This window comes from Crocodylus porosus, unplaced genomic scaffold, assembly GCF_001723895.1.
Source record: "Crocodylus porosus isolate Cpor-Errol unplaced genomic scaffold, CroPor_comp1, whole genome shotgun sequence".
NCBI classification, from domain to species: Eukaryota; Metazoa; Chordata; order Crocodylia; family Crocodylidae; genus Crocodylus; species Crocodylus porosus.
This window is the reverse complement of record NW_017728918.1, coordinates 33,718,096-33,732,252: the sequence shown is the minus strand read 5'-3', so window position 1 is coordinate 33,732,252 and position 14,157 is coordinate 33,718,096. Positions and strand designations below refer to the sequence as shown.

The following is a 14,157-nucleotide window of genomic DNA, read 5'->3' as shown; positions in this document are numbered from 1 at the left end:
GTCTTTCTCTTCCCTTCAATCACTGTTTCATTCCTCATTTCTCCTTCCTGATCTCCTCTCCTCTTCTGCTGTTCTTCCTGCTGACTGGACTCTTTCCTCACAATAAAGCCTTCTCCAACAGCACCAAACCCACCACACTTTTCTTTCCTACTTTCTTTCATCCTTTCTTCCTCACCTTTGTCTATCCTCCATCAGACACTGGAACATGGCTTCCACTCTCCGATTCATTTCTCATCCCTTGGTCCAACTTTCCCATCCAGAACTGTTACTCCCCTCTCCAAGACCACCACTGATGCTCTTCTAGGCTCTGACAACTCCTCCTTCTTCTCCATCCCAGTACTCTGTCACTATCCCTCCAGAGCTTCTGGCATCAATCCAGGCAGTATACTGGGCCCTCCATCTGGGCACTGCACTTGATCCTAGCCAAAGGTGGCCAAGAAGCTGTGCCACTGGTGGGAAAGAGAGGTTAGTACAGCCCATCTGAATAAAACATAGGGTAGAGCCTGTTAAGCACAGCCCCCCCACCCCTCCACCTCTCACTTTTTTGGGAAGCCATTATTTTACATATGTTTTACTCCCACAGCTGAGCTGTGCTTTTCTTTCCCTTTTCCAATAATTCCTGTTTCTTCACCAGCTTTAAATGCCTGGAAAATATCACTAAATAAGGTCCCAAGCAGTTCACTCAGAATCCTTCCATTGCCTCCTCTCTCAGCCTGGTGTATATGATTATGGCCCAACCCTTCATGAGGTAAAGCCAGACCATGTTGCCCTTCCCCTTATCTGTGTAGACATTTTTAGAGGATTCTAGGACTCAGGATAAGAACATCCACTTCTAGTCATGAGTGGAAGGCTGAGTAGCACGTGGATCCTTTGTGTGTGGGATCTAAAGTACATATCCATACTGAGCAGTGCTGAGCTGTGGGGTCACTATGACTTGAAATGCCCTTGAGGATTTGCTCTGGTGGGGTCCAGCCCAATGAACTATGTGGTAAATCACAATCTTTGGCTTTGGACTAATCTATTACATGGTTTGTTTTACATATAATAAGTAAGTGTCAAAGTGCTGCTTAACAGTGTGTGTATGGAGTACATATGATAAATCTTGCACTAGTTTCAGAAACATGTAACATACATCAATTCTGGATGAGCTAAGTTTATGGGTACTATATGCAAATTGCTACAGTTATGTTTAATTTCAAGGCTGTTATTTTCAAATGTGTTGCTCAATTCTGTGTGTTCAGGGAGAACACGGTTTGACAGTAAGGAGAGAGGGAAGGGGCTACCAGGGAAAAAAGTTGGGGTGAGGCACTACCTGACCCCCCAGATTTACTTTCCTTGCTGTAGCAGTAGGAGGAGGACAAATTGAAGGCAAACCTCCAAAAATCAGATTTTATACCTGGAAAATTATAACAAATGTATTTTTTTCATATATAGAACCTAATTATTGGGGAATCATCTTACAATCATGGTCATTTTCTATTTGAGTAAATATGGTCATAATCATCAGTTGCTGAGAAATTTGAATAAAGGAACTAAAGAATGAATGTTGAAACATTTACTGGGCAAAGGGTCCTTTCAATACAAATAGTGCCAGTGGTTCTTACATTAGCCTCAGTCCCCCTTCCTTCCTTCACTAGGCTCTGGAACCACATACTAACAATTTTCTTCCATCGGCATGATCACTTTGGAGCTGCCAGCTCCCTTTTCTAGCACACAAGATCAAGCCCCTATGTCATCCCTGTAGAGTACTGGTATTAAATATGGAAGAAAGAAATAAAAAAATATATAGCTAGCTTCAGTACCATTCCCTATATTCCCTATTCCCTGCTATATTCCCTTGGAACCTCCAGGTTCCGGAGCCGGGAAATACAGTCTCCCCACTTAAGAGAAGTTTAGATCCACCATAGATCTCTTTTTCTGAGTATCTGAACAAAAATTCCCTCTTTAGTATACTAAAAAGCCAGAGGGATCACACCTTTTTTATTAATTTAGTTCAATATATATTTAAAATTAGTCTCTTCTATATTGTTAGCTAAGCTTAATTGCTCTGGATAGCCAAGAAAAACAAGAGCCTACTACCAATTCTTATCAGCTGAGAGAGAGAAATAATGTAATAACCATTTTTGATCATTTTATATAGTATGAAATATATACACATGTTATTCACCATCCTGTGACAGGTGTATAGCATAAAATAATTTTCAGATATTGTATTCAGACTTTATATAAACTCAGGGCATCCATTTACTTTTAATTTCTTAGATGTTTAATAATCATGTGTATACCTGCTTTCATCATTTGTTGGTGTGGCTTGACCCTCAAGATATTTTTCATTTCAATAATAATCATTAGTATTGGATATCTAACAGATCAACGAAGATGTAGGTTTTGTTGTAGACTACTTTGCTTTCTGTGCCCTGTTCTTTGGTAAAGTACCTGTTATTTGTCATACTGACAGGTACATCTACTCAGAAATGCTGGCGATGAAGTTACCATCACTGTTCAGTACCTCAGGGAAGCTCCATCATTTCTAAAGCTCCCATTAGGTAAGAGGAAATTAATGGATACAGATCATCTTTCCCCTTTCCACAATATTTCTCACTGTGAGAAGATACCAGTAAAAGCAGCAATTTTACTCTTGAATGCTTACCTACATAATATAGACTACAATGTAATATACTTTATTATTTAATGTAGGTGTGTATCCATTCCATGATTTGTGTAGCATAGTGAAAAGAATTAGATTCTACAAAAAAAATAGAAAAAGAATATCATTTATAAAGGGGGGGCATAAAAAATTTATCAGAGTTGACTGAAAAGCATTTCCAGGGATTTGAATCTCAGCTGGCTTATTGAGTCCAACACATTGATAACCAACATTTACATCAGGGGATTTTTACTTTCCTCAGCGTAATGCAGTTTGTTTTAGGGATGCCTAGATTCACAGGAGCAGAGAGGTGGTTAGTTGTGTTAGTCTGAAGTCAGGCAGAAGGAAAGCAGGGTGGCACCTTAGGGTGTGTCCAGATGCTATTTGTGCCACTACTAGTTGTCCCCGGGGAATGACCCTGCATGCACACTCTGGCATGGGGCAAATTGCCTAGGGTGGGGTAGGGGAGTGTGGGCTAGCTCCTGGGCTGGCACCAGCAGCCTTACCTAGAGTCCTGGGGGCCTCCCAGAGCTGCAGCAGTGGAGATCCAGGCACATGGAGCCTGGCCAGCAGCTGGAACATAGGTCTGGCTGGCCAGGCTCCAGTTTCAGGCAGCACTTGCTGCTACTATGTGCACCACCTCATTTTTTTTCAGCATGCTTTTTTATTTATATACCAGGATTTCCCAGGACCTAATTTGGTTCTGTACTGCATATTTGCAGCACAGATATCCAAATCACATGCACAAGGTACATCTCAAAGCCTTTGAGATGCTGTAAAGCTCATGTATGTGCTTGTGTGGATGCACCCTTAGAAACTAAATGGTTCACAGATGCATGAGCCTTTGTAGACCATAGCCTATTTTATCAGTCTGATGAAGTATCTGATGAAGTTGGCTGTTGCCTGTGAAAGATCATGCCTCTGAACCAGTCTCTTCTGCCGTTACATGTTATATATATATTATACAATTGACTGGTAAATCATGCAATAAATGTGGACCAGACACACAAAGTAATTATCCTATGGTAAAAATGATTATCCAGCTATAAAAACAGCCAACCAGCTATATACATTTTCAGACACTAAGAACTCTATAGAAGGTTTCTATCCAGCTTAAGTTAAACATGTAGCAGGGCCCTAAGTTTCCACCCACTCTTCCCTACCTTCTCTTTAGATTCACATGCAGAAGAAAAACATTGATTGTATTCACTGTTTAAAACTTAGAATGAATTAATTCTTGGTGTACTTTTTATGATATTTCAATCATCTAGTCACAGAGTAGAAGCATTGCTGTGATGCAAGCAAATAGTTTCCTGCTTTAGATACTATATAGGCTAATCTAAGTTTGAGTGAAATTCTGATGTTGAAATTTTTCTGTCCAAAGTATTTGGCAAAGAGTGACTAATAGGAAAGATATTCACATAAATAAGGATTAGTTTAGATATAGGAAAAAAATACTAAATGTGTAATGAGACAAGGTCTATTTTAAAAGTAAGCACAAAAATATGTAATTAAACTATACTTATTTATTTGGTATTTAAACAGTGTCTTGTTATTATTTTAGCCTCTATGGCAGGGTTTTCAACTTTAAAAAAAAAATTTTTTGATGAGTCTGGCGGGCAGACACGGAGTGGAGGGAGCGGGGTGGCGTATGGCTAGACATGGAGTAGGGAGATGTATGTGGCAGTGCAGGGTGCTGGGTGGCGGTAGCGGGCACTGCATGCGAGCTTCCCCCCTCAGCCTTCCTTGCATCCAGCTGGCCAGTCAGTGCCTGTATGGCCTGCAGAGGGGTGCTGCTGCCCTTGCCCCACCCTGGCCCTGCTCCTGGGAGGCAGCAGCACGAGGTGGTGGGTGGTGGTGCTCCATTCCCACCTGTTTGTACATACCCCCTAGGCCTTTCTAAGTACCCCTGGGGGTACACGTGCCCCGGTTAACAGCCCTTCTCTATGCTGTCATAATATGTATAAGTGCCCAAGGATTTTTTTGCATTATTTAAAAAGAATCAAGTGTATCCTAAACAGATAACAGATAAGGATGTCTGTCTGTCTGACTTGATTCTTGTATAATTTCTGAATGGACCTGATAGAAATATTATTGATAAAATTGTCTAATACATCCACTGTGACTTGTTTTTCAGTTGTTCATGACTTTTCCACTTGCATCTTTTAGACTAAAATTTTCCAAGGTGGACATAGTTTCAGATGGAATTTTAAGAAAATTTTCAGCAAAGACTGTTTAGCCATTTCTAAGGAAAGCGTAAAAGAAAAAGATACTTTACCTATATTAAATACATTCTTAGCACTGCAATTGTTGAGAAACTGGAATTACACTTTTGTGGGAAGCTGCAGAATTTCAAAATAAAATTTTGTTCCCAAATGGAATGAAAAATGAAAAGTTGATATTGCCCATCCAATAGGGATTCCGAAATGTAATTGAGAAAAAGTAAACATGACATTCCCTTTGGACCTTTTTGAGGTATTTCCAAGACTCTACAGAGACAGGAATGCTAGGCCACCTTGGCCTAAGAACTGAAGCTCTTTGGATATCCAGTCTGCTGAGGAGCCAGGAAGGTAGGAAGCCTGACTCTAAGGCAATAGTTGCTGTGCTGTGAGGAGTTTAGAAGCCCTGGAAGCTCTGGCCTTGGGAGTCCTGGCCCGGTGAGTTGGACTGTCCCAGAGCCTGGAAGCCCTGGAAGTTCGGTCTCTTAAGAAGGCCACCAAGGTACGAGCTCAGGAGCAAGAGCTGCTACCTCTCAAGCAGTCCCCTCCAGGTGGCCAAAATGTCAGGAACCTGGAATTCCAGGTAGGGCAGCTGGGAAGAAGCAAGGTAGTTTTCCATAAAAAGCCTGACCATAAAAGTGTACTTCAGTACATTGGTTGAGATGAACTGACATTTTATAATGGGAATCACTCTGCTGGGAAATTTTTAACCAGCTCAAGTCTTTTTGATCAGGGTCATACTTTGTATCAGGGACAAAAAAATTGTCCATACTGACAGAACCTTGAGCTTGAAGAATTTGGGACTTTCCCTAAGCAACCAGGGAGGTTGCATCTCCTGTTTTGCTATTGTTGCTCACCCAGAATGAGGAGGGAGCAACTTGACTGACATGAAGAAGGCTGAGAAATTGAAATGGGGGAAGGTACAGAGACTGAAGGAGGAGATTGAGGCAGGGAGCCTGGGGAGGAAATTTTAGATTGAGAGCTAAGGGTTGAACTAGACTAGTGTGGGAGAATAAGACAAAGAGGGGAACCTGTTGCTGTCTGGTCAAGGATACCAGTAGCAGAAGCCTAAAAGAAGACTGCTTAAACAAGGATACTAGGCCTGGAACAAGTAGCTATGGATAAACTGAAGGAAGAAATGCTACAGACTCATTAATTATGTATCCCTAATCTATCCTCACAGAGCATACCTGTGTAATGAATGGCTCATGGTCTCTGCTGAAAAATATTATCCTCTATTTAAGAATACATGCAACCCTAACAATCTGTTAACACTGGCTTCTCTCGCTCTCATTCTCTCTCTCACACACTTTTCCATTTTTAATAACTTTTTGATGGGTAGTGAAAATATAGGGTTGGATTATCAAAAGCATCTGAGAGAGAAAATTTTGAAAATCCTACCAATAATCCCATCTTCTTTCCTCTCAATCTGTCGGTCTTCATTTCAGAAGACCTCCTTGTGTTGGAGTCTCTCTCAGTTTCTGCTCCTCTTTTCTTCCACCAATGTTTATGTTTTCTTTCTTCATATTTCCCTGGTCACCAGAGACATCTAAAGGAATTAGGAAAAAAGTGGAGACTTTAGTCCCAGTGCATTTATGGTTAATTCTTAAGGCTTGGCAACCTACTAAGTTAGTGTTTTCACTCCTGTTTGGTGGGGTGGGGTTATGGAAAAGCTTATTTTGGGATGTGCCTTTTTCTGTGAGTTTTTTGGGGGAAGATCATATCATGTTTTTCACTGCTGGACAGAAAGTATTATGATTTTGGAGACAGAAATTAGGAGAAGACACCCAGTCCAGTATTATAAGGTATTTCTTTTGTTTACTTTATTAATATCTAGACTGACAAAAATTAAGTCCAGGATATAATTTGCTATACTTGCACATGGGCAAGATAAACCACAAAAAAAAATGAAGACAGAAAATGCTAAGAGGTTTAGGGCCATTACAGAAGAAGCTTTCCTGATATGGATGTTGAAGGCTACATTACATCTTGGGAGTTTTTTCACCCAAGCAAAAAGGATGAGATTCATGTTTTTGAGGAAAACACTCCATTTCAGAAGATGAATAAGATTTTTAAAGTATGAGAAGGATGAGTAGAATGAGTAGGAGTTTTATGAGTAGGATTTTTAAAGTATAATTAGAAATTTGCAAGAGCTTTTCTTTGAAGCGTCATCTCTTACATTTCAGGCTTGATGCCAGACCAAAATAAAATGTCTCATCCTTCTTCATTCTTGTTTTATTCTGAGAATGTTTATAATGAATAAGCAGCCTGACAAATGGGATTATGCCTGTAGCATTATCCAGCTAATTTTGATGACTCAGGCTAAATCAGGACCTTCTGTTCTGATGTTATAAATAATAAAGGCATCACTGACTATCCATGGTACATTGATTTGCTGTTAGACATGATCCTGGTGCTTGTTTTACTGTGTTGAGTAAGCTAGACTGACTGACTGACTCTTGTGCAACAATCTTGGACGGGTTGAAAAGTACAGTGATGTGCATCTGCTGAGTTTGCACTTCTTGTTGGGGTTAGAAGGTATTCACCTAAATTTGAACTGAGTAGGAAAAGAATTGGGTGACAATGTTTTTTTGTGCCAAATATCCAGTATTTGGCACGTATGCCCAGTTTATATGGCCACTGTGCTGTTTGCTATACAAAAGAAAAAAGCTGGTGAAGCTTTATTTCAGAAGAATGGGGAATCGAGTAGTCGATAGGAAGCATTTCATTTCTTTTCTTTTTTTTTTAAATCTAGGGAGCTGTCTGCATGTCATTATGAACTGAGAGTTTTTTTAATCTTAGCACTGAATGTAGATTATTCTTTACTATTTCTTGCTAAGTATGAGTTGTTTTGGGGGTTGAGCCACCAACCCTATGAGATATACTAATAGGAAATTGATTGAATAGAAAGGTAGGACTGATCCCATTTGTTGCAAAGTTTTTATTCAAAATGTACAAATAGTTTCCATTAAAATCAGTTTTGTTAGCATCTTACCAGTCTAAGGGCCTTGTTACATTGTGAACTTTAAGCTTCTCAAATGACAATTGCTGTTAGTGTTAGATTCAGTTTAGAGTAGGTACAGGTTCAATCTGGGCACATCTACATGAGATGCTTTATTTACTACAGAGTAGAGTTAATTACTGAGCAGTACAGGTCCATGTCTACAAGTCCACAGCAGTAATTGGCTCTAATTGTGAATAAATTTGTTACTTGCAAATGCAAGTAGCAAATTTACTTATGGTTAGTAACTGTGAAGTAGCACACATGTAGACCCCTAACCAGGAGAAAACCCCTTAACCTCCCTGATTTGCCAGATGCTACACACACAGCTTTTCCATGCTGCTTGTGACACATTGTATTGCAGTGGTAAGAGGGCAGAATTAAAACTGTGCTTTCAACTTAGTTTTTTACATTTCTTGATCTTTGTACGATTAATTATAAAACCTAGGCATTACAATAATAAAGTCCATGCATGTAATATTCTTCGCACATATTGTCAAAAATGTATAAAAAACCTTGAGCTTGCAGTAGAACACTTTTTTATCAAAAAGTTCATTATTCTGTCTGCAGCCATCACTTGAGATTGCCTGTAAATCATTTCTTATTAGCAGGTCTATCAAACCTAACTTAATAACATGCAACATAGGTCATAGGCTCTCACCTGGTGGTTTAACAAACATTTACAACATTCCAGGGAAGGTTTCTTTTGGATCCATGTTACCCAGCTCATGTTCCAAAAGTGTGTGGCCACTCCCCAGAAATCCAAGAGTCAGTCAGGACGCAACACCCCTAGGATGCAATGCCTCCTCTCCCTAACCTCCTATTCTGTATAGACAACTCAGAACTGTAGCCCCTAGTCAGGCCCCTACTCACCAGCCCTCTAGTGGCAAGTCATAGCTGTGGAGATCAGAGACAGTCAGAGAAAGTTTTTTAGCAGGTGTGTCTACATGTGCAATGATCCAAGGGCAGCTTACTGTTGAGTAAACTACCTGAGAGTAAATTCTCCCAGACACATGTCTACATGTGCAGGAATGCAGAAACAGATTTGCTGTTCCTAGTAGCAGACTGCTCCTACTCCCTGTGGCCCTGCAACTGGCCCCTACAGCAGCCAGGGGGAGCTCTAGCCACTGCTCTGCAACCATGGGTCCTTATGTCCAAGTGCCAGCTCCATTATCTCCCAGCCCAAGTCCCACAGTTGCAACAATAGAGCTGGTGGTGGGAGATAAGGATCTCTGAGCCCAGGCCCTGTGGCTGTGGGACTTGGCCTGAGAGATAAGGATCTCCCAGCCCAGGCCCCATGATCACAGAGCAGGGACTAGGAGCTCCCTGTTGCCAGGAAATGGGGACATTGTCCCTGCCCAGGCTCCACTGGCAGAACCTGCTGTAGCGGCAGGTAGCTCCTGGAGGCAGGGAGTAATTTCTCACTCCCTGTTGCCTGGCTGACCAGGAGCACATTTGCCAATATGTGTGAAGAATATTAAATGTACGGACTTTATTATTGTAATGCCTAGATTTTATAATTAATTGTTGCATTTCTTGGTCTTTGTATGCTTAAAATTGAAAGCACATCCTTAAATCTGCCTTCTTACCATCGCATTACAATAGGGGTGGCCAACCTGTAGCACATGTCACAAGCAGCATACAAAGGCTCTGTGTGTAGCACTTGGCAGATCAGGGAGGATACAGGTACCACAGAGGGAGATAGGGCAGGACCAGAAAGCAAAGCAGCCAAATCAGACAGAGGAAAGGCATTGGAGTGGTATTCAGGGAGAGTATAGGGCTAATTTATGGCACGTCTGCCAAAAAGGTTGGTCCTTAATGCATAAAAACATTTTAATTAAGTATATTCCTAGTATAATATATAGTATAATGCACTATTCTATAATCTTAGATAAAAGTATGCTCAGATACTCTACAATCACAAATAGTATAAAAAAATCATAATGTATATATGCTCACAGAAGAGTCAGCTCAATCCTTGGCTTTTTAGAATACATATGCAATGTTTGTATGGTGATAATACTTTTTCTGTGCATTTAATCTCACATTTTTTTAAAACAAAGAGGAAATTCCCTTTTCTCTAAAATAAAGGTATTTCCAACAAAAGACTTCTGAGCTAGCATATACATGTAAACAAGGATTTCACAGACTAGGATTCATTTGGAAATCACTGTACTGAAGTTAGTATGGTCTCAGTGTAATGTGTAAGGGTCCTTAAAACTTGAGTGTCCTCACATTAAAGCTCATTAGCTCATGCTAAGTGCCCTCGGAGCATCTTAAAGTTATGCTGCTTCAGGCAACAGTTAACTCTGGGCTGTGCTACCTAGCTTATATTAGGGTAACTTCAGTCTGCTCCATGGAGATAAAATGAACAATTTGCAGTCCTCCAGCATTCCAGGATGCACCTGTCCCAGTCCTCCCTTCTACTCCTCCCTAGAGCAAGGATAGGGCCCAGGTGTCCAGGCTCCTAGCCCTGCCCCTGCTCACTGGCCCTCTAGTGGTAAATCAGAGCTGTGCAGGCAATAAACCCTATTAACCTTTATACACAATGTTCACAGAGGGCACAGCTACACGTGCATTTAAGCACAACTAAATTTGCTGTGCATTAAGCTAATGCCCACATGCAGCGACTTGGCAATAAATCAAGTGCCAACTCCCTTCAGCTGTGCCATGTGCCCCTGTGGCCACTGGGGGAGCTTCATCCTTCAGCCACATGGCTGCCAGCACTTGGCAGTCATGTTGAAGCCAGAGCCAGCTGCCAGCACTTGGCAGCCATCTTGGAAACACAGTCCTGATCCCTGGCCAGCTCCTTCCCTACCCAGGAGCTGTGTGCCTAGAGAAGGAGCAGCATGCACCAGCTTCCTCCTTCCCCACCCTGCCCTCCTGCACCAGGGCTTCCCCTGCCAGTGACACCCAGCCCCTGCTGCTTCAGCCCTGCACCTGCCAGTGATGACCAGTGCCTCATGTTCCTGCTGGCCATGGTGCTGGCCCCAGGAGAGCCGTGCACTCACCAGCAGGGGCCAGAGCATAGGGTGAGGGAGGCCCTGGTTCACCTTCTACTCCAGTACTCCCCACTCCAGCATGCCTGCCCTGCCACCCACACACCCCTACTTACCCCCAACACCACTCTCAGGCCATGACCTTGGTTGAAACAACCCCCCTCCCCTTTATTTCTTTATTTCCCTAACAACACTCACCCCCATGCCTCCTCTCATCTCCTCAAAAACAGAACCCCTTCCCCACTCTCTGTAAACCAAAAGAGCACCTCCATTACCCTCCCAACCCACAAAAATAAAAAATCTACTTACAATTGGAAAAGTATTTACAATATTTCTGGATTTTGAGCCCAGAGTGGGGGAAAATGGGGGAGGGGGGCTAGGGGGCACAGCAGTTCCCATGCCTCTGCCACCACCACCAGCCACTGGAGCAGGAAGGTCCCATCCATGGTGCACAGTTGGTGCAATCCAACTGCTTTGCTAGCTGTCGCCCAGCCCATGGTGCCCAGGCTCAGGGTGCATGGGGCTCCCAGATGATTGGGGCCACACTGGGGGTCTCTCTGGGGAGAGGCCATGGGGCTGTCCCCACTCCCCCCATGCCCCAAGCATGCACCTGTTGTGCACAATGAGCTATTTGTGCAGGCTGACAGATGCCCAAGGCACTATGCCCAGCTGCTGCTGATCCTCCTGGTGCTCTGGGCACACCTGCATTCCTCGTTTGGGTTCCTGAGCTACAATATCAAACACTTATCTGTGGCCAAGCAGCAGCTGTGGAAAAGGGACAAGCAATGTAGAGGCAGCCTGTGACCTGTCCAGGGGGGCACACAAGGCTGCACTGGTCCCAGGGAGTGCATAGGTTCCAGCAGGTTTCTGTGTAGCATGCCCCAAGGTACAAAATGGCTGCAGGCTTTTATACCCTGCAGCTAGGGACTGCCAGAGAGCAGCCCAGCCCAGCCCAGCCCTGGAACTTAATGTGCCTTGCATTAGGCAATTTAGGAGCACATCTACACATGGATGTGCTGTTGCACATTTAAGGATCATTACATTTTGGCACAAACAGTTATGTTATATTAGCACATGTGCAGACATGCTAATGTGTGTTAACACAGTGTGTATCCATTGACACACAGCATTAACATGCGTTAGTGCATCTACAATGTGATTTAGCTATTCGTACCTTAATTTGATACCCGCTTTGTTCAAACTCTGACCTATTCTCCAAACTCCAACCTAGCACTAATACTGATCAATATTATGCAGCATAAAGTGTAATAAGGCTGTTAGTCACATAAATAATTCCAATGAACACAAATCTGTAAGCAGAGCTGTCTAGGTGCCTATATTCCCTTTTCAAATGCAGCATATGTTCAGACAGATGTTGAATGCAGTTAGATGGGTGTTTTCATTTGGTGAGTAAAAATTACATAACCTCATGCTGTTAGCCCACTTCCATTGACATTATTATTACCTGCTTAATGCTTCTTAAATGTAATTAAGCAACTACTCTTCATCCTGTGGTTTCAGGTTCCCCTGGACCATCCAGTGATCACAGCAGTGGAGCCTCCTCACCTCTCTTTGACAGTGGTTTACATTTAAATGGAAACTCAACTAACACAGTAAGCGTTGATTGTGAAAAGATAATGTTGGCTGTTTTACCAACTATCTGCCAAGCTTCAAACAAGACTATCAAAAACATTTATTTTGAATTGGTCATGAAAACACTGTAAGATTATAGATTTAAATTATATATATACCCTCATATACTTACCAAAGCCAGTATACCCAAGGCAGTTGGTAAGCCTGTAGGAGTGACCACTGTAAAAATATAGTACATTTGTATATGACTTTCCAGATTTTATTAAATTCAGTACAATGGCAAAAATCAAAATATATTTGGTATGCCAGGTATGTTAAGCAATTTCATGATGTAATTCAATAGAAATCAGTGACCTGCTAAGAAGAAGAGATGGGTAAATGGAAAGAAAAAAGAAGATCAGCATGTGGGGAAAAGAACATTTTTTTAAGAATTTCCTCAGCCTGAACCAAAATTATTGTGTTTTAATGAAAACAGCTGTGTTTTGTATGGAACTCAGTACTGTCATTGTGCCTCAAGCATGCCTCTCCAGTTGGGAATTTTAGGACCATTCCATATAGTTTTTGAATCCCACTCATCCTAGGCAAGAACTGGGGATCCAGATGTTCAGACGATTTCATTTCTTAGTGTGTCTAGGTGTCAGAGTCAGAACTGCAGATCTCTGCACAACTTTCAGGTCGCAAAGAGAAATGTGGGAGTGGCTCCAGGGATATGTACCTACTTCACAGGAAGTTTAAATTCCTTCTCATTTCTGAAGTCAGCTCAGTGCCTCCCACTCAGGTGATACTGGAACTTTCACTCTGTATGACAGTTCAGAATCAAGTCCAAATTCCTCCTCATCTCTTTTTGACTTACTATGTTAATTCTTTCACTGTGTTTTGTTGCCAGTGCCTGTTGCCCACTTGTCTGGTGTCCCCACAAACTGTGCACTTCCTTGCATTATGTCCATTTCTGAAGTGATCCATCATCAAACCACTATTCCCATGACCACGGTTTTAGGTGAACTTACACTATGATGTAGTATAGTATGGACAAGAGTAACCTAATGTATGGGTGCAGATTGAATAGAGGGGGTGCATATGTGCACGTGTGTGCATGTGTATGCACATGTTTGTAAATATTAAACCATCCAAATCAGTAGTAGCAATGGGTGGAGATGGAGAAAGAATAGGAGGAAGAACAGTGAGAATATGCATTATAATGACTCAGCATGAAAATATTTTGAAAAAGGAGTATAGCAGGTTGCCAGCTAGCTTGGCTCTGCCTGACTCAAATCAGTCCTTGAGCCTTATAATCTGGTCCTAGCAATAGTCTTTCTGTGGGCTCAGAAATACAGGCTGTAATGTCTGGGTTGTTCTGCTTCCCAGGCCTCAGCCAAGAGTAAAACAATCCAAACTGAGCTTCAAGCCCTAGATCAATCCACTCCACAGAGCACAACTGAAAAATACAAACACTCCACAATGAATCCCCAAAAGCAAAATCTGGTTCTTACTTTCCACTCTTTTCTCTCTTAAAACCACCTGCCTCTCCCTGCAAAGAAAACTACACTACACTACACTACACCAAGTCGCATCCCAACTCACTTTAACTTCCTGTCCCCTTTTTTTCCAGGTCAACCAGTCAACCTCCCCTCATTTACTAATTAACTGGGCCAGCTGCAACCCCTTATGTGGAGATCCTGCTAACTGGCTTGCTAATTG

The 14,157-nt window shown here is 42.1% G+C and overlaps 1 protein-coding gene across 1 annotated transcript in view; it reads left to right on the top strand.

Moving 5' to 3' along the window:
• SNTG2 (syntrophin gamma 2) overlaps window positions 1-14,157 on the top strand; it is a 294,588-nt gene that overhangs the window by 115,363 nt on the left and 165,068 nt on the right. Inside the window, exons 7-8 of the mRNA XM_019538149.1 lie at window positions 2,459-2,546; window positions 12,388-12,479. Of these exons, the coding sequence (XP_019393694.1) occupies window positions 2,459-2,546; window positions 12,388-12,479 (180 nt within the window). The remainder of the gene's footprint in view (window positions 1-2,458; window positions 2,547-12,387; window positions 12,480-14,157) is intronic.